The 23,018-nt window shown below is 42.1% G+C and overlaps 2 protein-coding genes across 2 annotated transcripts; one reads left to right on the top strand and one right to left on the bottom strand.

The window, feature by feature from the left end:
• Positions 1 to 1,519: 1,519 nt before the first annotated feature.
• Positions 1,520 to 15,776, bottom strand: LOC113023188 (uncharacterized). Its single transcript, XM_026169229.2, has 9 exons — positions 15,495 to 15,776; positions 8,094 to 8,183; positions 4,766 to 4,869; positions 4,211 to 4,676; positions 4,029 to 4,121; positions 3,911 to 3,947; positions 3,591 to 3,662; positions 2,227 to 3,510; positions 1,520 to 2,145 (listed from the first exon to the last, which is right to left on the bottom strand). The coding sequence occupies exons 2-9, from the start codon at positions 8,130 to 8,132 to the stop codon at positions 1,889 to 1,891; spliced, it is 2,352 nt and encodes a 783-aa protein (XP_026025014.2). The 5' UTR covers positions 8,133 to 8,183; positions 15,495 to 15,776; the 3' UTR covers positions 1,520 to 1,888.
• Positions 9,963 to 17,054, top strand: LOC113023211 (transcriptional repressor CTCF-like). The gene is made up of 13 exons (XM_080298905.1): positions 9,963 to 10,160; positions 12,126 to 12,371; positions 12,469 to 12,651; positions 12,751 to 13,120; positions 13,213 to 13,383; positions 13,581 to 13,714; positions 13,796 to 13,916; positions 14,000 to 14,149; positions 14,341 to 14,501; positions 14,591 to 14,773; positions 14,870 to 15,008; positions 15,218 to 15,376; positions 15,514 to 17,054. Exons 2-13 carry the CDS (start codon positions 12,147 to 12,149, stop codon positions 15,768 to 15,770), a joined length of 2,253 nt encoding a protein of 750 aa, XP_080155031.1. The 5' UTR covers positions 9,963 to 10,160; positions 12,126 to 12,146; the 3' UTR covers positions 15,771 to 17,054.
• Positions 17,055 to 23,018: the final 5,964 nt, after the last annotated feature.

Here is a 23,018-nt window from a genome sequence, read left to right as displayed (position 1 = left end):
AGCCAAGAATACAGACGAGGTCAGGCTATGATGGACTGCGATGTCTGCAGATGACACTGTGATCTGTTGTGAGATTAGGGACCAGGTGAAAGAGAGCAGATGGAGGTATCCTTTAGAGAGAAAAGGAATAAAAGTTGGTAGATGCGAGACAGAATAGCTGTGAATGGATGAGAGAAAGATTTAACAATGAAGCTGCAAGGAGCAGAGGTAGTGACAGTGGATGAGTCTTAATACCTGGGGTCAACTGACAATGCACGAGGGAGGTGAAAAAGAGAGTTCAAGCAGGAGGGACAAGGTGGAGATGGGGTTTATTTGTGACAGAAGGATAGCCGCAAAAGTGAAAGGGAATGTTTACAGGATGATAGTCAGACCTGTTTTGACATATGGTGTGGTGACAGTGGCACTAACAAAAAAAGATGTTCAGATTTTCACTTCACATTTTCATTTAATCTTATATCAAGGTTAAAAATTGGTATGTCGGGGGAGAGGTCAGGTTTGAGAGGCAAGGCTGAAGACAGTTTGGACATGTGCAGAGGAGGGATTGTGGATATACTGGACAGAGGATGTTGAATATTGATCTGCCAAGCAGGACAAGGGGAAGACCACAGGCCCAGCAAATATCCCCCCTTGTTGCTCGAGGGGGGTAATATAGACAGAACCCCTTGGGTTACCAGGGATCTGGATCTGATGCAAAAAGAAATCCACAATCACAAGCTCTGCACAGTCAAGTCAAATGAGAAACGCCTCTAAATTACAACAAATGCCTTTCATTTCTACTTTGTATTAACTCTTGTATTAACCCTCCATATTGAACTTGCATATCACGTGCACCTAAAGTAAGACTCTTTGTGTTTAAACTGTTTCCTTTCACCCTCCAGGCCTTTCATCACGCAGTTTCTGCATACCGGCAATCATATGTTTAAAAAAAAAAACGTCCTCAGCCATTGTATACATGTGCAAAATCGGTAGCACGAAACCGAGAGATGAAATTTGTTATGTAAGTTAGCTGACATGCAAAAGGTGACACCTATCCTGATAATACACAGCTCGCACAGATGTTCAGTGGTTAAATGTAGTCCGATGAAAAAAAGGAAACTCTTGGAAATGTCTGCCTCATAGAAATGAAAAGGAAAAATACTATTTCATATGTATGACTGAGTTTTCAGATGTATGACAACTCTGTATACCAGAGTTGTTTATTGAAAGATGATAAGTAGAAGACCAGTTTCACTAAGACCCAGCTATGAAATGTGTTTAATTAGGCTTTTATACATTACCATTTATCTTTAATAACAACTCTTTTACAAATAAATTTGCTAAAGTTAAAGGCATTTGACTTTAATAAAAATAACAACATTATCAAACTTTCATTCTCTGCAGATGAAAGTTGCTCTTTTATGATCAAATTAAAATCTGTCAGTGTGTGTGGCCATAATCGAGGCTGAGGATTATTGTAGATGTGGGAAAAACCTCCACAAAAAGCTGAGATGAAGTTGCTCAAAGTAATGATTTCACACAGTCACTTCAATACTCCATTTAATAGTCATAACTATGTCTCTTATCCATCTATTGTAAACATTGTGTATTTTTTTTTTTACCACAATAATTGTCTTATGGTACATAATCACACGTGCAATGCAAAACCTCAAACATAAGTTAAAAAAGGACAAAGACACTGCTGGATTTGTTGATTACGTCACACCGAGGGGATCTCAGTTCTTTGGTCCAGTGGCCCACCCTTTGTGGTGTGCTGCTGTGATGTGGTGGTCCCTGTAGGAAGTGCCATGGATCATCATTCCCCTCCCTCTGCTTCACCCTTTACTGTGGCCTCTCCTGCCCCCTCCTCCGTCACAGTAGTTGGTCCCATGTTTAGCATTTTCTTTTTTCCTCACTTATCACTCACTGGTTTAGTTTCCTCTTGCTTTTGACCCACTATCACTGCTTCCTCTGTGCAGCGCTCACCATCCTCCACTGCTGCAGATTCAGCTGGTGTGTCTGCTTCAGCTTTCACACTTTCTTCCCGCTCTTCTTTCGTTGTCGGTTCACTCTGGGCCACGGTTGGTTTCTCACTCTGGCTCCAACTGTCAACCACTTCCTTCTTCTCGTCTGCCTCAAGTACTTTGCTTGTTTGTTCCCCATCTGCTGCTAAAAGAAAAACAATATCATAAAACACACCATTCACCATGCACCTACATACAGAGATCACAAGCAGAACTTAAAACTCACCAGTGCCTTTTTCTGCAGGCCCTACACCGGATCTCTCATCAGATATCTGGATTACGTTATCTTGGCCTGGACTATCGCTAGCGGGTGGTGCAGCAGAACTTGTGTTATCAGTAGTGGGCAGGCTAGAGATAGTTGGTGTGAGCTTAGTGTCAACATTGTTGGGAAAAGGTGGCTCTGACCCAGTCGTGAGTGGGGAGCTAATTGCACCGGAGGTTGACGAACTAGCGGTGGAGGTGGTTTCTGCTCGGTTCAGACTGGTAGCAGTGGAAGTGGTGTCTGTAGGGTTTGTTTCACTAGAAGAGGTGGAGGGAACGGACGTAGTGGCTGGGTGAATGGCGGTAGATGAAGAAGCGGAGTTAATGGAGTCAGTGGATAATTGGGGTTGAGGTTGAGCTGTAGGAGTAGTAGAAGGTGCTGAGGTGGTAGGAGGAAGGGCAGCAGAGACCATGGTGGAGGAAGCGGTAAAGGTGGGGTCATGTGAAATTGTTACTGTAATTACATCACTTGAGTCAGAGGGAGGTGATGTAGTCATAGTGACTAATGTTGAAGAGCTACTGGATGTGACTGAAGCTGGTTCATGACTGACTTCGCTGATGGTGGTGGTGGTAGACAAGCCCGGCGGCACATCTGACACGCTGGTGCAGGGCGCAGAAGCTGTGGTGGTGACAGAAATAGCTGCATCACCACCAGCAGCAGGAGCAACATCAAGTGAGAGAACGCCATTTGGCTCTGGCAAAGTCGATTTGGCTGACAGATTTGTTGATGCCGTGGAAACAGGGCTTTCGTGACTGGGAGCAGAAACAGTTTCCGAGGTGGTAATGGAAGGCCCGGCAACTGTTGCTGCTGAAGTGGAAGTGACAGCGAGGCTTGGAGTAACAGACTCTGAGGAGGTGGGGGTAACGGATGCGTTGGCAGGGGGCTCTGTGGGTGCGGTCGTAGTTTCGGGGACGGAGGTTGCTGCAGGAGAGTCAGTGCATACATCTGCGTGTGAGGGAGTTACAGTACTCGAAGGGGGAGCTTCAAAGTCGGTCGAGTCGGGGACCGCGTTTGAGATTGTCGGTGCAGCGGGAGCGGTGGTGGCCGGAGGTGACGGCGCTGCGGCTGGGCTGAGTTTAGTGGGCGTGTGTGTCTCTGCTTCCTGTATTTGGGCCAGCTCGTTCTCAGGTGTGTTGCGGCCAGACGTTGTGGGGGGTGGCCCCGGTTTGATAACCGGCTTTGGAAGCAGAGCGGGTTTCCCGGCTCCTTCATGCGCTGACACACTTGCCCGAATCTGATGCCTTGTGTCTAAAAAGCAAGCAAAATAAACGTGAAAATGGTTCACTTACTGTACTCTGTACACATGAGAGCGTAAACCAGCGTTTTACCTGATGATGCAGACATCGTTCGAGGTTTTGAGAAAGTGGGAGGTGGCTCGGGTTTACTGTCAATGATGGTACCTGAAGGGCAAAAATCATTTTACCACAGGAATTAATGGCCCTATAATAGACTGAAAGAACCACAGACTCCTGCTTGGCTTATCAGCGCAGCCCCTCAGATACTAAATCTTTTCATTGGAGAACTGATCCATGTCGAGAAGCCTATCCTTTTGACACAAATCCCTAGACTTCAAAGATTAATTTAGCCTCATTAATACTACGCTGGAGCTGAGAAGACTATTAAACGTATCACAGATAAAGGCACATACCTTCAGACTCGGCCTTTTTCATCTCTCCTTCTTGATCCTACATAAAAAAGGAGCATTTAGTACTTTTTAAGGCCTCTGAGATATCCATAACAACATTCAGACATGCAGATGTGCAAACCTGTGTCTCTCCTGGCAGGGGTTTGGAAACTCCAATACGCTGAAGCATGAGATGGAGCTTCTGTTCAAAGCTATTCTGGCCTTCAAATTGTTTCTAAAAGCAGCAGCAGCAAACCAATTTTCAGTTCTTATCCACTAATGAAAAAGACTAAAAAAACAGGCATTAACTCTAGCAACACCCACCTTTGCTGTGTTTCTGGCATTGGTCGACCCCGCTGCTGCTGAGCCAGATAGCAAAATGAGAGACTGGGACTTCCCCTCTCTGAGAGCTCGGCGGGGAGGCACTGCTTCGCCCCTCAGCGGCGGAGCGCCAGAAACAGGTGTCTCCCGAACAGCTGGCTCTCCAGAAACAGCAGTGGGAGCCTCTTTTGCTTTCTCCTTTTCATTTTCCTTGTCGTGCTCCTTTACTCGGTCTTTGTCTTTGTCTTTCTCGGATCTGGCAACCTCCCTGAGAGGGCGAATGAGATCAGCGATGGAGGCCTTTTTGGGACGCCCCTCATGGCTCGTCTCTGATTTCAAACCTCGCCTCTTTTTGAGCGTAAAGAAATCACCCAGCTTCCTCCGGAGGGTTTTCGTCGGGGCCGGACAAGGGACAGAGCTGGCAGGAGCCACTTCGTGCACTGTGATAGATTCCTCATCCTGCAGCTTCCTGTACAAAGAGTCGTATGTCTCAGTTTAAGGTCTATTCACTTGTACGGGTAAACATGAAGGGGCTAATTTGTGTGCCGTGATACTCACAGTGTATCAGCAGGCAGTACTCTCTTAGTAAAGAACTCTTCAACTCCTTCATCCACACGCCCCATGAGCTCAAGGACTTCATTTTCACTCTCGATTATTGTCTCCTAATTACCCCCCAGACACACACACACACAGAAATCAGATATTTTGCACCACGGATCACACAAACTAACAAGGAACAACTCGCATCTTACAGCATGTAACTTTACATTACATAACTATCACTTCTGAAAACCCACACACTCCTAGCACTCCTCATGCCTCTATAGGTGTATTTTGGTTTGATTCTCTCATCCATTTATGTTACGATCCGGGCCTCCCTGGACTCAGTTGCTCAGTAACGTACAATGGGTGCTGGGGGGTGGAGTGGGAGGGGGTCGTCATTGGATTTTTTAAACGCTGAATGGAAGCAACATAACTCATTTTTGCCAATATAGGTAACGTGATATCAAAATTGGGAGCCGCATTGTCCTGATCACATTAACATCTGTGCCCACAAGTAGCAATGAAAGTCGGGGGAGGCTCGAGTCCAGAAGGCAAATTTAGCCGAAGTCACCGTTACATGATATCCTGTCAGGGGAATTGCTTGAATTTTGTCTCCCAGGCCATTTGTCTCCAAGGGAGTGACTGAATGTCTGCAGCCTAATAGCTCTGTGACAGCGTGATCAGCTCAGTGGAAAACGGATGAGCTCACACACATATTTTACACGATCACATGAAGAAACTGAATGGCTTCTTTTTTTCCTTTTTTTTTTAAGAGAAAGCAAGAAAACGAGCGCCCACTCTCACAGAGGCAGATTTCATTGGCTTCCTGAAGCAGCCGGTGACCGGTACAATGGCACTGCCTAATTCAAGCCGGGGACCAGGCATCTTTTACAGCACTCCCCCTCCATCCTTCCCTTCCCCCTGCCTCTCCCCTCTGTACCCTATTCCATCTCTCCTCTCTCCCTCCCTTCCATTTTCCCTCCTCTCTCCCTCAAACACACACACACACACCTTTCTCTCACTCTCCATTTTTACAGAAACCTCCCTGATTCTCCTGCACAGTACCTGCGGTCTGCTGGGACGATAGTTCAGTTTCTGTCGGTGAGGTCTCGGTCTGCTCTGGGTGTAGTGCCTGAGCACCGGTCCGCCCAATGGCAGCTCCATTGGGGAGACACACGGCACGCTGTTGCCGTGGAGCTCTGTTGCCGTGGCTCTGTTGCCGAGGCACCGTTGCTAAGAGCACGAGCAGCAGCGGCAGTATGTAATGCCTCTGCTGAGGTGGGAGGGGCCGGGGTGGCGAGACTGACAGATCTGACAACAGAACCAAGCCTTTCTCTGTCCCCCTCCCCTCTGTGAGAGGAATACCACGGGGGAAAAAAAAGATGGTGATAAAATAAGGAGGCAGGGATAAAGTGACCACACTAACATTTGCTTCATCCCTGCAGCCTCACCCATGAACGGCACATGCATGGATGCACCGATTTACTCCAGTGTGAAAAGGCTGAGTGCACAAAATGTTTTACTGTGGTTACGTAATAAATTAATAATTAATTTTATATGCGGAAAAGAAGCTATAAATGACAGACTGACCCACTCTGAAAAACTTCACATTGCATGCATTTAGTGTAACGCCTGTGTTTTACTCTACCTCTCCTGCATGTGGTGACAAGATTAAGTTATCTTAAAAGCCCGGTGTTTATGCACTGTGCATATTTATCTCTCTAGCGTATAAAGTGTACTGTCATTATTATATCATACCTATATATATATATAGTTATATCGGGTGTGTGGTATACACACACAGACCCTAAAATTGCACAAATTCTAATTATTATTTTCTCCTTTCGTCTAAAACATCTAAAACACGTTTTAAACAGCTTTTTTGTAGTTCTTATCTTTCTTTCCCTTTTTTTTAATCCTCTCTCCTTCACAAATGTTTGCTTTTGATCTGAATAGAGTTGTGCACGCCCCCACAACAGTTCCTCACACACACACGGTCTCTTTTTCACGTATTTCACTGTTTATATCGCTGTGCTCTTCTCTTACTGTTATGTCACTGTTCTCTCCTATGTTTCAAAAATTAAAACTCGTTCCTGAACCATTAAATAAGGCACACGCCCTTAGCAGCAGTTTCCATACATCTTAATTATGCTGCATATCCTCCAAAGGACGCATGCTGCAGGTTTCATGGGAATTTGGTTTCCTGGTTGGAATATTTGATAATCAAAACCAGGGCTGATATTTACATGGAGCTCATGTTTCTTTTCCAAAATAACAACCCACAAACAACTTGTTTTTGCATTTATGAAGAAAGGTCAGGTGTTCCACATGAAGTAACGTGAGAACAGACCTACAGCAGGTCACTGTAACCTAGAAGTAACTTGGTTATTTAGATCTTATTATTATGCTGACAGAAATCAAATAAAACCTGCAGTGCTCAGATTACAATTTCATCTAATCAGCAGGTTGTCTGGAGAAACTTCACCAGTCCAGAAATGCTCAGGACAAACAAGGGGATCAAGTGTTCACGTGTAACTGACTTTCACAAATAATGTCGGAGGTATTTGTACTTGCATTTCAAGAAATGTTAAGCTTTTAATGCATTACAGTTCAAAGGCAATTACTGTACTGCACAGCTTTTGTCTGCCAGCTGAACACAACCCCGTCTGATCTTCAAAACGTGGAATATTTCCCAAACTGTGACAGATTATAAAGAAATGTGAGTCTTAATTATTAGACAAGTAGCTGACAGATGACGACATGCAATCATTTGCATCATTATTCACTATGCACATATCAGCTCAATGTTTTTAAGGTTCGAATACAAATAAAAATTATGAAAGGAAACCCAGTACCTAGTAATCAAAGCAGTTAAGACTTTTATAGGCCCCAGCAGAGGCAGAGGCAGACATTTGATACACCCGGGGCTTAAGGTAGTATGCATGTGGGATTGGGGGGGTATCAAGACACGAGGACTAAACCCCAATTCAACCAGACCCCGAACTGATCCGGCAGAATTAAAACAGGTCTACAACAGTTCACAATCAGGACTACTTAGGATTTAACCAAGACAGAACCAGAATCAGAACTAGATGATAGTAGCACTAAAAATCATCATAGACCTGCACTACACTTATTTTTTAATTCTACCAAAACACTATTTAGATTGAGAAAAGTTTATATAATTATTTAGCCTTGTTGTGCAAACAAGCCTGCATAACTTAATAAATATAGAATTTGAAAAATAACAAACCTAAAAAGAAACACTAGGTACGAGATACATGAGGACCTATGATACGGTGATACTTTTGGTAAACGACCATTTGACTAACATGTGTCTCACCTGCTCTTGTTCCATCTCTGTTCTGTCCTCATTCTCCATCTCCTTCTCTTGCCCTCTCTGTTCCTCTCTCTCTCTCTCTCCCTCTTTGTGCTGACAATCAAGCCAAACACCAACATCTTCAAATATACAGTTGAAACCAGATATTTACACACTCTTCAGATAAAAACACTTTTTTAATTGTAACATCAAATCAGACTAAATGTTTATTTTTTTAGGTTGATAAATATAAAGAGTAAGAAGAGAAACTATCTGTATTTCTTAATTGTAAATGGCACCAAATTGTATTCAAACTTGAGCCACACTTATGGAGCTCCACAGTTCTTTTCCTGGTGTTTTGGTTGACATCTCTTGATTTTCCCATTTCAAAGAAACAGGCTCTGTGTTTTGCGTTACAGTATATGCATCCACAGCTGTGCCACCAATTTACTCACATGGACTCTACTAACCTATCAGAAGCTTCTTCAGCTGAGAATGGAATCGTCTGGAGTTTTCTTATAAATTAACAATAAACTTAGTGTATATGTACTCCTAAATTTGATTAAAGTAATAAAAAAATAGACAGCTCTGTCTCTCTTTATTCTGACATTTAACAAATTCAAAAGATATTTCAATATTTATCTAAAACAAAACAAATTTACTCTAAATTGATGTTGTACAGTAAAAAAATGTTGTTCCATAAAGTGTACGTAAATATCTGGTTTAAACTGTGAATATACTGCTGTGTATTGAACAACATACTTTCTTTTAAAACAGTGCTGCCTGAGAGCCCCAGAATCACAGGAATCCAGTACTGATTTCCAGCTTTGTCCCTAACACACAAGAGATTTCTCCAAATTCTCTGAATCTTGTGACGATAATATGTACTGTAGATGATAACATATTCACAATCTTTTTACATTTTACATCGAGGAACAATATTCAGAGATATTTTCAATATTTTTCAATAATCAGGAATTGTTCCACAGTTTGTGGACACAGTTTATTCTAGACTGGTGAACATGTACCCATCTTTACTTCTAAGAAAGTCTGTCTCTCTAAGATGCTGTTTTTATACCCAATCATGGGTCTAATTAACCTAATTTCAAAATGTTCCTCCAGCGGTTTCTCAGCTTAAACATTTACTTTGTATCTGTGTTCTAGTGTGGATAAAATATGAGTTTATGGGATTTGCAAATCACTGAATTCTGTTTTTGTTTACATTTTACACACTATCTCAGTTGTATGGTCGTTTTTTGTGTTCTAGCTACTTTTATTTTATCTCATGTTTAATTTTTGTTCTTAATTTTGTGTTTAGTTCCAGGTCCCAGTTCCAAGTCTTAGTAAACAAAGGCTAAAATAAAAGATTTCCCGTTTAATTTTAGCTGCTTTTTTATTTTATTTCATATGACTTAAATATTTTATACATAGTTATTGTTTCTAGTTTGGTGTTAGTTAACTAAAAAACCTTTGAACCAAATAATTAATGGTGGGCTATAATTGAAAAGTCCTAAAAGCTAGGGTCCAGGAGCTCACTTTCCCATGGCAACAGTCTAAATAGGTTTTCTTTTCATCTTACATACACTATGCAGCTAATTATCACTCACGATTTCATTTGTGTGCATGTTGTAAACCCCAATTTGACACTTTCATGCCGCCCTCCAGTGGCTAACTGGATGAACTGCTTTAATACAGCAAACATTATTCCTAATCTTGACTCGATGCTGTTGAATGTTTAAAGGTCACTCCCGATGAAAAAAAAAACTGATAGCAGATCAGAAAACTAATCAATAACCTCTCCCTTTTAATAACCGTCTCCGTGGTTGCCACGCCCACGCCTGAATTCAAATCTGGCGCCCATCACCCACAGCAACATCCCGATCCCTCCTCTTTACTCCCCGGACACCTAGTTGCGCAGGCGCAGTGGCTCTTATGGGCCGCCATTTTGTATGTTAGGCCCACTCTTCCAAAGCGGGAGAAAATTATTAGCCCGGCGCGGAGCACTTACGGCCGTCCGCTGCAGGACTGAAAGGAGCTACTGTAGGCGCTGAGCTTCCAAGTGAACATAACGAGGAAAGGAAGAAACCAGGAGTAAGTAGAGCTTTTACTTTGCCTCCAAACGCGGAAACGTTTTTGTAGGAGCCGTCGCCGGCCTCTAGGTGTCACGGTCGGGCTTACCGGCCAGGCGGCTGGCGGGGGGTGTTTGTCTCCCTCTATCGTTATCTAAAATGCACTAAATCCGTCTATAAAATGTAACTCCCTGTTTCAGTTGAGCATTTTGTTGGTTTTTGACCGATATTTCGATGTATGTGCACAGGGATGGCTGTATTTATCGGTGTTCCTGTTTTAAGTTTGTTCAGGCCTGACGTCCATCTTATCGTGCCCTTTGTTTCCTGTTTTCAGACGTACTCGCGCCTCCCGAGTTAACCAACTAACACGAGACAGTATTTAAGTAGTTTTATTTCGCTTATTAAACTATACATCATCTGTTGGACGATGTCCTGTGAATTGATAAAAACAGAACGGAGGAGAACGGATTTTTAGATTAAAAAAAATCACACACAAGCGAACAAATGCTTCCTGAAGCATCGGACTAAATGTGATTTCTGTTACTGGCTCACAGTCATAACCTATCAGCGTTCAGCCAAACCAGATAACCACTGGAAGGCAGGAATGAAGACTCTTTTAAACATTTGCATCGCAGTTATTAAAAACGGTTACGGTTTCTGCATCGTCCACCAGAGTTTCACTCTGGCTCGGGTGCTAGTTTACATGACCCGGACTCCTCGAACTCTGGCTTGTGCGGGGTGTCATTGCGTAATGGCTGTACGTGCTTAGTGTAAAGAGTCTAAATATGATAGTTTTTAGTACTCTGGTGAGTCTTAACATCTGTGGTCTCTACTGGGCCCAAGTCCAGGAGATGAGACTTTTATTGGTCCCTTGTATACTTTTACTGACTCTCAAAAAGCAAAGCTAAATCCCGGGAGCTTAATCTGTAAAACTATAGCATAATTTATTAAGCGATTTGTTTTACATTATAAATAAAACTGTTAAATAAATCTAGTGTATTGTTTAAATCTTGCACATTTAAACCTGTGGCGAACTTAAAGTTAATCTGAATAGAGACAACTTTCATTGTAGCCTCTTAATTGTGCTTTGTAAAACAACCCATCTGATCAGTTGAAGAGGAGAACTTTTCTTCACGTTTAAACTATCTGAACAGGTACTTTATTTGAAACCCTTTAACTAAAAACAAGGTTTCTTGTCATCACACACAACTGCAGCTAGCTGGCCTTCTCCACATATGGTGACCAGTAAATGAAAAATGTTAAAATACTTTGTGCAAAATGCATTGAGCGCTGTTTGGTATGTATGTTCAGATGAGAAAGCACAAAATAAATGAAAACAGAGAACATGTTGGGTTGAGGCATTAAATAAACTCTAGTTACTAGTTGGTGGCCCTGGTGAAAATGGGGCATCGCTCATCCCTAGCAGAGGTGGGCTTTGTTTGTTTTATTTTGTGTTTTGTTTTAAAAAGTAAAAAAAAAACAGCATGCTGCTCATCTGACATCAACTCCAAGTAAAAGACAAGGGAAACGGAGTTTGGTGTATAAGCCCCAAAAAACCCAAAACAAACTGTGGACAGTTTTACACACTAAACTGTTTTTTTTTCTCTAAAGTTGCCAGTTTAAATGGGTGTAATTGATATCCTGGAAATGGAAAAGTTTTGTATTCTGCTGGCAGCACTTTTTGTCATACTGCACATTCAGGAAAAGGAAAACCAAACACTGGGAATGTTTTCAGTGCACAGGCAAATATTGATACAAGGATATTTTTTTTTTTAAATTGTTTGTTCAGTTAATCTAGGTGCTTTCATCATCTGGTCTAAACATGTCTGGATTTACTGAAAGCCATCCCGTTGTTTCAGTTTAGCCAGAGGGCAAAGGAAGGGGGGGATCAAATAAAAAAATAAATAAAGCACTTTTTGGTTACAAACAATTCTCCATCACACCAGTCTTTCCTTTTGCTAAAGATATTCACGTTCTTTCTGTTTAGCGCATTTGTTGGCTCATTGCCATGGAGGCCGAGGTTGTTTCCATGGAGTCCGCTCAGGTGACGGATGGAAAGGTCCTGCCAGAGGGTGGAGAGGCCTTGACGCAGGGTGAAGTCGCTGGTAACATGGAGATGATGGTGATGGATGCTCTAGACCCAACTCTTCTACAAATGAAGACAGAGGTGTTGGAGGGAGGTGGCACAATGACAGTTTCAGGTGGAGATGAGGGCCAGATCATCACGCTTCAGGTTTGTAAAGAGCACGGTTTAAACTTTTTAGCCAGATTATATATGTCAGGTCTTTTATTTTTGCCATCAAACGATAAAGTCCAGTCTCTCTTCACAGGTGGTGAACATGGAGGAGCAAGCAGGTGCAGCATTAGGTCTGGGTCAGCTTCAGCTCGTGCAGGTACCTGTCACAACTACAACTGTAGACGGGCTCCAGGCTACTTATGTTGAGACGTCAGCGGCTAACAAGGATGCAGAGCCAGTTATTTGTCACACTCTTCCTTTACCTGAGGGCTTCCAGGTGAGAAATGACTTGAGGCTACCCGGTGCTTTTGATTGTCTTTGATTTTCAGTGAAGTCTTTGTTCCAGTAGGATTCATTTGTCATATTCCTACACTAGGTAGTTAAAGTGGGCGCAAATGGTGAAGTGGAGACTGTAGAGCAGGAGGAGCTCCAGGCAGCCCACGAGGAGCTCCAAGGGACAAGGGTGGAGGAGGAGGAGGAAGAGCCAGCAGAGGTGGAGACCTCTGTGCCCCTGCAAGATGACCCAGAGTGGACAAAGGACCCTGACTACCAGCCCATTACTGCTGTCCGTAAAGCAAAGAAGGGAAAGAAGAGTCGCCTGCGCTATGCAGAAGGCGATCGTGACATGGATGTTTCTGTGTACGACTTTGAGGAAGAGCAGCAGGAGGGACTGCTGTCAGAGGTTAATGCTGAGAAGGTTGTGGGCAACATGAAGCCCCCGAAACCCACAAAGATCAAGAAAAAAGGTTAGACTTTGATCAAGTTACACGAAAACTTTCAAGAGATTTTTTTTTTTCTTCTTCTTTCCCAGTGCTAAATTGAACATCTCTGTGTCCAGGTGTTAAGAAGACTTTCCAGTGTGAGCTGTGCAGCTACACCTGCCCACGGCGCTCTAACCTGGACCGACACATGAAGAGCCACACAGATGAGAGGCCGCATAAATGTCACTTGTGCGGGAGAGCGTTCAGAACAGTCACACTGCTGAGAAACCACCTCAACACACACACAGGTATTTGGAGAAAATACAGAAACGGAAACAATTTGCTGGATGGACTTGGTGAGCGAGGAAGTAAATTTTCAGAGTGTTTACTTATTATTACTGCAAAAGTTAGTGGGCATTTATCTCCTTTTCATCCAGTGTTGTATTTCAGATTTCAGCTACACCAGCAGTTAATATACAGTTCTGATTTTCTTCTTCGTTTAAAGGCACTCGGCCACATAAATGCACAGATTGCGACATGGCGTTTGTGACCAGCGGTGAGTTAGTGCGTCATCGTCGCTACAAGCACACACACGAGAAGCCTTTTAAGTGCTCCATGTGCGACTATTCCAGTGTCGAGGTGAGTTATATTAGTTATTTAATTGGGCATCAACCTGGTCTCTATACCATGGAATAAAGGCTAATGTGTCTCTTTTCCCAGGTGAGCAAGTTGAAAAGGCACATCCGCTCTCACACAGGGGAGCGACCCTTCCAGTGCAGTCTTTGCAGCTATGCCAGCAGAGACACTTATAAGCTGAAGAGACACATGAGGACACACTCTGGTAAAATCCTTAGATTTTCAGTCAAAGTGTGTTTTAGCTCCAGTTTTTTAGGAGAGTAGCTGACTCGTCTTCTTCTGTTGCAGGTGAGAAGCCATACGAGTGCTACATCTGCCATGCTCGTTTCACACAAAGCGGCACCATGAAGATGCACATCCTGCAGAAACACACAGAGAATGTGGCAAAGTTTCACTGCCCACACTGTGATACCGTCATTGCACGTAAAAGTGATCTTGGTGAGTGATTTGAGACTATTTCTACTTCAAACTGTATGCAGAAGGACAGTTAAAGGAACGTAAACATGTTGCTCTCAGTTAGTGGATTGCCCTGTGTTGTGAAACAGAATATTTCAGGGAGTCTTTATCTCTATAACAAGGCAATATGACATTTATCTGACTGGATTTTTATGCCTTTGTCTCCATCTTAGGTGTTCACCTGAGAAAACAGCATTCATTTATTGAGACGGGGAAGAAATGTCGTTACTGCGATGCTGTGTTTCATGAGCGCTATGCTCTCATTCAGCACCAGAAGACTCACAAGAATGAGAAGCGTTTCAGATGTGACCAGTGTGACTACTGCTGCAGACAGGTCCGTGTTGGGCTGGAATACATTATGCTCCTGCTGTTTATTTTACTGCTAAACAAACGTTAAATGTCTTTTGTTCTGTTACCCAACAGGAACGCCACATGATAATGCACAAGCGCACGCACACAGGGGAGAAGCCATTCGCCTGCAGCCAGTGTGACAAAACTTTCCGTCAGAAGCAGCTCCTGGACATGCACTTCAAGCGTTACCACGATCCTAACTTCACCCCCACTGCCTTCGTCTGCAACAAATGTAGCAAGACATTCACTCGCAGGGTAGGACTGACCCTTGAGATCATAGTGCACACATGAGAGGGTTGTTTGTGTGCGTATGTCACAGAGGTGTGACGGTTCTGTGTTTTTGCTCCACAGAACACGATGCTACGTCATGCTGACAGCTGTACAGGTGATGCTTCTTTAGAAGAAAACGGAACTCCACCACCCAAAAAGGGACGACGTGGCAGGAAGAGGAAGATGCAGTCCAGGAGGGATGATGATGACGACGACACAGGTCTCGTACACAAGTGCTTGAAAAGCTGATATACAAATAATCAAAGTGTCTTAAGTAAATATTTAGGAGCCTGTCAAAGAGGTTTGGGTGCTACATTAAATTGTTGCAGATCTTGATTTTTTAAGGCCGTGCAAGAAAATGTGATTAAGTCTAACAAGTTATTGTTTCCCCCCTTTAAAAAAAATAAATAAATAAATATATATATATAGAGGGCGAGCTTGATGAGGTAGAGGAGGAAGAGGATTTGCTGACTGAGATGGAGATGGAGATGGAGGTGGAGCAGGCCTCGCCTGTTGTCCCTATCCCAGCCCCAGTGGAGCCACCAGTCAAGAGGAAGCGTGGGCGCCCCCCAAAGAGCAAACCAGACAGTAAGTGTTTAATTGGTGACCGTTTTTGATGTCATTTAACTCGTAGTGTGTAGTGTTGGATTTTTCACAGATAACAAACTATATGTACCAATTTGAAAAGGTGTGTCTTTAGTCTGACCTGAAATTGTCCTAAACAGCGGCTGCTATCATCCGTGTGGAGGACGAGGCCACCGGAGAGGTCGACGACATCATTGTGAAGAAGGAGGTCGGAGCCGACCAAGACGATGATGGCAATGAGGCTGCACAGGAGGTGGTGGTGGGTGGAGGGAAGTCGACCATCCAGATGGAGGAGCTGACCCAGGGAGAGGGTGCTACGCAGGCGGGGCAGCTGTCTGAAGCCCCTCCGAACGGGGAACTGACTCCTGAGATGATCCTCAGCATGATGGACCGGTGATGGGTGTGAGGGTCAACCCTGTTTTTAAAAAGGAAAAACAAAACCCATCCCTTTTATTAAGTCTGCAGTTTAATTCTTGGCATTTAGGATAACAAAAGTCCTCCACAGACAAAAACATCACTGTTGTAATTTAAGATTTGCTTTTTAAATCATGTATTGATACGTGACTCGGATGAGTGAAAAGAGTGTTTTGTTTTTTTGTTTTTGTTTTTTTTCTTCTCATGTTTGTTTGTTTTTTAAGTAATGATTTACCAACCAACAACTCATGGCAGTTAATTTTGGAGTGGCTGTAGTTCACGGGAGTATCTTACCCTTTTTGTTTGCTTGTTTTTGGGGGGGTTTCCCCTCTTGTCAAAAATCACAATTCGGTTCATTTCAAGATGATGAGATAGCCTCATCTCATCCAATTGTATTCTGGATACATTTCCGACCTCAAAATCTGCAAAGGCATCCTAATCGTTCTTTAAGTTTAGTTTTTGTTTTGTACATAGTGCACATGGTGTTAAAATCCAGATCATATTTATCAGTGAAGCGTTGGTAAATAGGAAAGTGCTGTCTAGTAAAACTGCAGAGGAAAATTGTCTTCTGGGGTTTCACTTAAGAGCAGCGTGATGCCAAAAACATGTAAATTAAGCCCAGAGCTGAAAGTCTTTTGAAAAAATTGATTGCGGAAATAAATTTTAAATAAAGGGGACTTTTGATACTGCTGCTAGTCACAGCCACTTCAAGATATTTTTTTTTGAAAAGAGAGTATTTTGAATTGTATTTCTCTTTTTCTGTGGTTAGTAAATCCCTTTTTAAGCATATTCTAGTTTTTAAAGCTTAATAGACTGCTTCTCTCATGCTCCTTGCTACTGTTACACCTGTAGATGATGTGTATGTACTAAACATTGATGAGTTGATGAAAAGATGGTTGTTTTCGCTCTCTCGTGTAGCCATTCCACTTTGAGTTGTTGTTTCCCTTTTGTACCATTGGCGATGCAAAGCTACGTAGCAGCTTGAATGACCTTTTAATAACTGTGTGGCAGATGAGAACAAATCTACAACTGCACAACCAATAAATGAGACTAGTAGACACGAGACTTTAGGTTTCTGCAGCTGCAATAACTGTTTTTAAAAGTCTGGTTTGGCTGAGTAATTAACATGTTAGTGGCGCACTCATGGCAAAACGTTTGCTTGAATAATTGTTTATTAAAATTGGCTAAGAAACAGAGCGATAAAACAGAAATGTCGGTTTATTTTGCTTGCAAATATATTTTATTAAATGGAAACATTGATATTAAATTTTTTTTTTTTAATCTTTATTTGTATGTCCTAAAGAATATTTGGGAAACGGGCTCTGGTGGGCTGGTAGTGGATGTCATTAACATAAACTGTATATAAAAGGTGGTCGTAAATGAAAGGTAAAACCAGTCCAGATGTGTTAAACCCCCATTCTTTCTCTTGGCCAGCAGAGGGTGCAAAACTGATTACACTTGTTTGAGCTCAGTAAACAGTTTCCTGCTGAGTTTATCATCTCAGTTGCTAGTTTTGAGTCGTAATCAACACAATATGATGATCGTTTTGTAAACTGGTCCCAGTTCAAGTCAAAAAGGATAAACGACCTTGAGATTGGTTAGATATACCACTTCGCTTATGTTTGGACTTGATGACGCAAATTCAAAACCTTCCGATTACAAGACGAACTCCCAGCTCTTGAGCTAAGATCGCCCCTGGGGATATCATATTCGGGCTTCACTTTCCCTTCCAATCAGGCAAAGTGATCTCATTTGTTTATCACTCTCTATTGGCATATTCACGTGAAGTGGATTACGCTGGAAACATCTGACCAGTCACAAACATACTGGCAGCAGAGTGATATTTTTTTGTAGTATTATATTTATTTATTTTTTTTGGTTTTTAAATATGTTTTTAAAAGAAGAAAGGAAACTCCAGTATTAGGAAAAATTTGAAGTTGCTCACATAATCCAGTGTGTGAATGTGTGTGTGAATGGGTGGATGACAGGTTGTGTAAAGCGCTTTGGGGTCCTTAGGGACTAGAAAAGCGCTATACAAATACAGGCCATTTACCATAATCCAGGCTAAAGGAAATAGTCAGCTGTGTGTTTGCATTTTAAGTCCTTTGGTCAGTAAAACTGAAGTTAACCCTTTTTGAAGCTAGGAAGGAAAGGAAAAAACAAAACAAAAACATCATGCAAGTTAACAAGGCTCATCTGTATCACTAGAAGAACGTGATGGGTTATAGTTTTTTATTTCTTTGACTGCCAGTCCTGGTGCAGTTTAATGACCTGAGAGTAATGTAATATATAAATAAGAACTTAAATGCTGTTTACCTGTAAATTTGTCACATGGTCGACAGAGGTCTGAGGCATTTCCCAGGAATGATGGTACTTTCCAGAGAAGTGAAGTCAGCAGCATAAGTTACCATGGCGATGTACTGCAGTAAGAAGTCTTTGTCTTGGTAATAATTAAAACCCACAGCTAAACTCAAAGTTACCTGGGCATGCCCAAATCTTGCTTCTTAGTTCACCAGTGGAAATGCTCAACATCAGACCTCAAAAGGGATCTCCCTGACTGCTGGACGACATCACTGCACTGTGGCTGCATCCATCTTTTACAAAGTCTAAAGGTGTCCAAACACAAACACAGCTGTGCCTAAAGATACGACTCACTGCTGCACCTTTCTCTCTGTTCCTTCTACTTGCTGTCTTCCTCAGCCGGATACAGGTAATGTAGTCAAAACCTGGCAAAGCTCAGCGTGCTCTCACAGACTAAGGCAGGAACTCAGAACAGCCGCATCTAAAAGCACAGAGACAAGATAGATCCATTACATTAAATATTGGGCCTCTGTTTGACACAAGCGCCTCTCCCTTAAAGCCAGCTTCTTCTAACTGGCTGTCCCACACAAACACAAGGTTGGAACAGCAGGTGGGTGGAGCTATTATATCCCTGAGATTGCGTATTTGACATACAGAGCTAAGAAATGATGGTTTCAAATAGAGCATTTAGATTATTTGTGCACACATGACCTATTTATTAGAAATTTTGCCCATGTTTAATATGAACATTCACCACTATAACAGCACATATAGCTGGCTTTTGTGTATAAATGTGAGAGATGATACAATTGATAACATTTCACATTATAAATGAGTCATAATTTGGACATTATTCTAGCATAACTGATTTACTAAAATACTCTTTTTACAAATAAACTGCTGAAGATTTGTGACCCAGAGTGTATCTCTTAAATTTGAAGCTGTGGATTTTAATTACTATAAAGTCATTAAGATTTTACGTCCATGCTCACACACTCACTCATGGTTTTCTTACACTAATTGGGATCTTTGTGGGATCAGTCTGATCAGCCTCCAATAATAAAATTCTCAACTCCGTTTAATCTTTGGCTTCAGCGAACGTGCAGCAGCAGCAGGATCCAAAATTAATGACCACTTCCATTGCATGTGACTTGTCCCGTGAATTTTTATCATGTGAGAAAGGCACGCTGGGGCCGATTATAAATGCTTTTCACTGCCACTGCTGCCATTTTAATTTACCACATGCCTGATTGAACTAAAATAATCTCATTTTTGTATGTGCACCAACAAAAGGAGTAAACATCTGCAGGGTATTTTAATGCATTACTTTAAAAAGTAGATTTTTTTGTCCTGTTAGTTAGCAGACTCAGCAGCCTCACTTAATGCTTTTGGGTGATACTATCCATGGAGTACTGACATTCACACGTGGCACCCATCTTATTCAAACTGGATGTTTAGTGTCTGCTTTTCTTTTTACTATCGAAGTGTTAGCTCACTAAGGCCTTCAGAAAGGGCTGTGGATGTCTGAGTCTCCATCCATCTATTTTCTTCCCCTTATTTGGGGCCAGGTTGCGGGAGCAGCAGCCTAAGCAAAGAAGCCAGGACCTTTTGTCTCCCCAGCCACTCCTCCAGCTTATCCGGTGAATACTAAGGCATTCCCAGGCCAGCAGAGAGGCATAATCTCTGCCCAGGGTTCCATGTCCCAACAGTTAGCCTCGATAGCTGGGCATTGGACCATCAGGGCCTCTGCCCTTGACCACCACCCGGCATACATTGCACCTGCAGGAGATGGCCCGACATGAGTCCAGGCCCATGTTTCCTGTTTGAACCCCATGGAATAAGGCCCAGCCACCCTCCCTCTCCAGGCCTGGCTCCAGGGTGAGGCCATGAGAATCCTGTTCAAGGGAGGGTAAACTAAACCTTGATTTCTTCCCCTTGGTTTGGGTCTTGTGAATTGCTCTTCATCTGTCCCATCAACAAGGACAAATTTGCCTTGGGATGCCCTACCAGGGGACAAAAGCCACACACAAACTCCTCCATCATGGTAAGGTAGCCATTCATGGAGGGGTGTTTATGAGTCTGAGAAATAAAACTGTTTGAAATACATCTCCCTGCTGTGGAGAAGACAGTTTAAACTGGTTCAGGACTGGCCACCCTAGCAATTTTCAAACAGGTGGTGGTATATAAATGGAGGTATATAAATACAAGGCCATCAGCCAAAATGCGTACGTCAAACAATAAAGTTGTTCCTTAGTCTAAAAGCGAGACGGAAGTTTTAACCGCTCCTCTCTGAACATTTTAGAAGAAGGTGAAGTTGTGCCAGAAACCTCAGCCCCCATACCCCACACTTCACCAAGGGATCTGCAAGCAGTTGTTGGCGTCAAAGTCTGGCACAGATTGGGCTTCCATGGGAGTCGTGCCATGAAACAAATCTCCAAAAAGAACTTTAGAGCTAAACTAGTTTGTTAAATCTGTAGGCAAACGCTTGATGCCTGATCCAGACCAAAGACAGTTTTCCAGGATAAAAACCTCAGCCATGAAGCGTGGGGATGCTAAAGCTATACACCTCATCAAAAGAGTGGTTGATGACAATTTAAGCCAATCTGTTTTAAAGTTAAGGTGGTCACCTCAGTCACCTCACAGCAAGAAGGTCCTAGGTTCAAATCCAGTGGCCTGCTGGAGTCTTGCTGTGCAAAACAGCGCAAAAACATGCACGTTAGGTTGAATAGTGATTCTAAACTGGCTGCAGGCCCTGCAATCGACCGGGATCTGTCCAGAGGGTGGATGGATCAGCTTACATGTCTGAAATAGTGTAGTGTCACACTTTTCACTCACTCTCATATGAAAAGCGTATCACAAACTATAAATGTCACACCAAATGAGAGACACTTTGTTTTTAACTTTAGCTAATACCTGAGTTAACACACAGCAGCAATCAGCCAATCAGCAGATGAACTGTCTTGTTAAATTATCAACGAAGAACACTAACTTGCTGATTAACTTACATTTGACTGTTTTCATGTCAGAAATTAAAAACCAAGCAACATTCTTATCTGCCTAATCATACTCATCCTGTTAGTTATAGTGCTGGCATACTCTGGCCTTCAGGTGCAAGTGTCACTGGCCATACACTGCACCTGAGTCTCTTTCTGGCTGTTGTCTGAGGTTTAAAAAGGTGGTTTGCTGCCTATCTTTGACTTTCTTTTATAAGTTATAGACACCCTTTCCCTTAAATCTCTCACTAGGGGTTCTTCATTTCCATCCTTGCTTACAAAAAAAGGTTGAAAAACATAATCACAGGGCCTCTTTGTGTCTCAACAGCCAGAAGGTGGAAGCTGAGGGGGTTTTGGCTACTAAAATAATATAAAAGCCTTTATTATTTATTCCAAACTGCCTGTGACTTCCTGGACCTGGATTTTTAAAATTTCGTTTTTTAATGCCTGTTTTTGGTTGTAATTTTTCCATTTAGCGTTTTCCTGTTTTTCTTCCCCTCTTTGAGCACCAGTGGTTTGTTATGGAAGCTTGTTTCTGCCACAGAAAAAAACAACCAACCAAACATTTGTTGGCATCCAAAAGTCACTTTTTTGTGTTTCTGAGAATTAACTTCTCAGAACTTTGAGTTATTAAGTTGAAAATTTGGGGTAATAATTGCAAATTTTGAGTTGTGAATGGCATTTATTTATTTATTTTTTGGTTGGCAAAAACAAGCTTTCATTGTGTGTGCAACACCGAAGGTCCTCCTGTTTTATTGGGTTATTCCATCTCAATTCATAAGATTTCCCACCTGACCATTTCAGATTTGCCTGAAGAAAGGAACAAAAAGAACTGCAGGTAAAAAACAAAACAAACAAAAAAAAAACATAATAAAATAAAAAAGTGCATTTCTTAATAAGAATTATACAAAATTGCAGGTCCTTACTGTCATCAGTTTTCTCAAAATAAAATATTTGAAGGGATGAAGGCAGGGGTGTTTTAAGAAATGCTTCTAGCATGATTATTATTATTATTATTTTTTAATTAAACTACCCAGACAAACACTTGAGCTCAGTCACTTACCAAAAAAATCTGGTGTTATTCCTCATTTTCCCAGTATGACTTAAAAAAAAATGTCTACAGTATGTTTGTCATCATTTACAACACATACAGTGTGTTTTGTAATGGCACCCAGCACACAGCCTCTCTTCTTGACCAGAAAAAAACTTCCTGCTGGGCTTTGAGGTAATGGTAACTGAATTAAAGCATGCTGCTCTGCCTCTGAAACAATCTTTGCCTGCCCTGTATGAGCATTTTAAAAATTCATATAGGGAAAATTCGAGAGAACATAACAAAAAAGTTAAAATATTTGGTACATAGTGGCATACCTGGGGAATACTGTACGGCAGTTGTATGAAAATGCGCTCTGACGAGCTGTAACTAAAATATCAGGCCCCTGCATGCAAAACTGTGGTTTCTACGGGCCTCCAACTTGGCTGTCAGAGATAAGACATCCAAATATTTGCAGGCATCCATCATTCTGTGTTAACCAGAGCTGACATGTACTCAGTCACATTCATTCCTTCATTTTTAAAAAAATGTTTTTTTGTTTGATCAAACTATAGACAGTAGGAACCTGAAATTTTGCATAGTTCCCAGTAGGAAGTGCATCTTTCTTTGGAATTTCTTTCATGTAGCTCTGGGATGATCAGGTGGGAAGAATTAGATGAAATAACATGGGATGACTTTCCTTTTTTTTAAAAAACAAACAAACAAACAAACAAACAAACAAACATATTGCAACAAACAAACACATCTTTTTTTTATGGGGAGGAAGGCATTTTGGACCGTGTGTGATATTATATACATAAAATATTAACTTTATACGTGTATATTTTAAGGGGAAACCGTTTTTAAGAGCATTTGGTGTTGCTGAAGGAGAAGCTGTTCCTACATT

This window comes from Astatotilapia calliptera, chromosome 1, assembly GCF_964374335.1.
Source record: "Astatotilapia calliptera chromosome 1, fAstCal68.1, whole genome shotgun sequence".
NCBI classification, from domain to species: Eukaryota; Metazoa; Chordata; class Actinopteri; order Cichliformes; family Cichlidae; genus Astatotilapia; species Astatotilapia calliptera.
Note: the sequence above shows the minus strand (reverse complement) of the source record. Positions and strands in the feature narration are given on the sequence as shown.

Excerpts from the sequence above, each read along its gene's own strand:
- LOC113023211 (XM_080298905.1), top strand. The coding sequence starts at position 12,147 with ATGGAGGCCGAGGTTGTTTCCATGGAGTCCGCTCAGGTGACGGATGGA. Across the intron at positions 13,917-13,999 it reads ACACATGAGGACACACTCTG|GTGAGAAGCCATACGAGTGC; the intron begins GTAAAATCCTTA and ends CTTCTGTTGCAG. Across the intron at positions 14,502-14,590 it reads GTGACTACTGCTGCAGACAG|GAACGCCACATGATAATGCA; the intron begins GTCCGTGTTGGG and ends GTTACCCAACAG.
- LOC113023188 (XM_026169229.2), bottom strand. The coding sequence starts at position 8,132 with ATGGAGAATGAGGACAGAACAGAGATGGAACAAGAGCAG. Across the intron at positions 4,870-8,093 it reads CAGAGATGGAACAAGAGCAG|GAGACAATAATCGAGAGTGA; the intron begins GTGAGACACATG and ends GGGGGTAATTAG. Across the intron at positions 3,948-4,028 it reads CCCTGCCAGGAGAGACACAG|GATCAAGAAGGAGAGATGAA; the intron begins GTTTGCACATCT and ends TTTTTTATGTAG.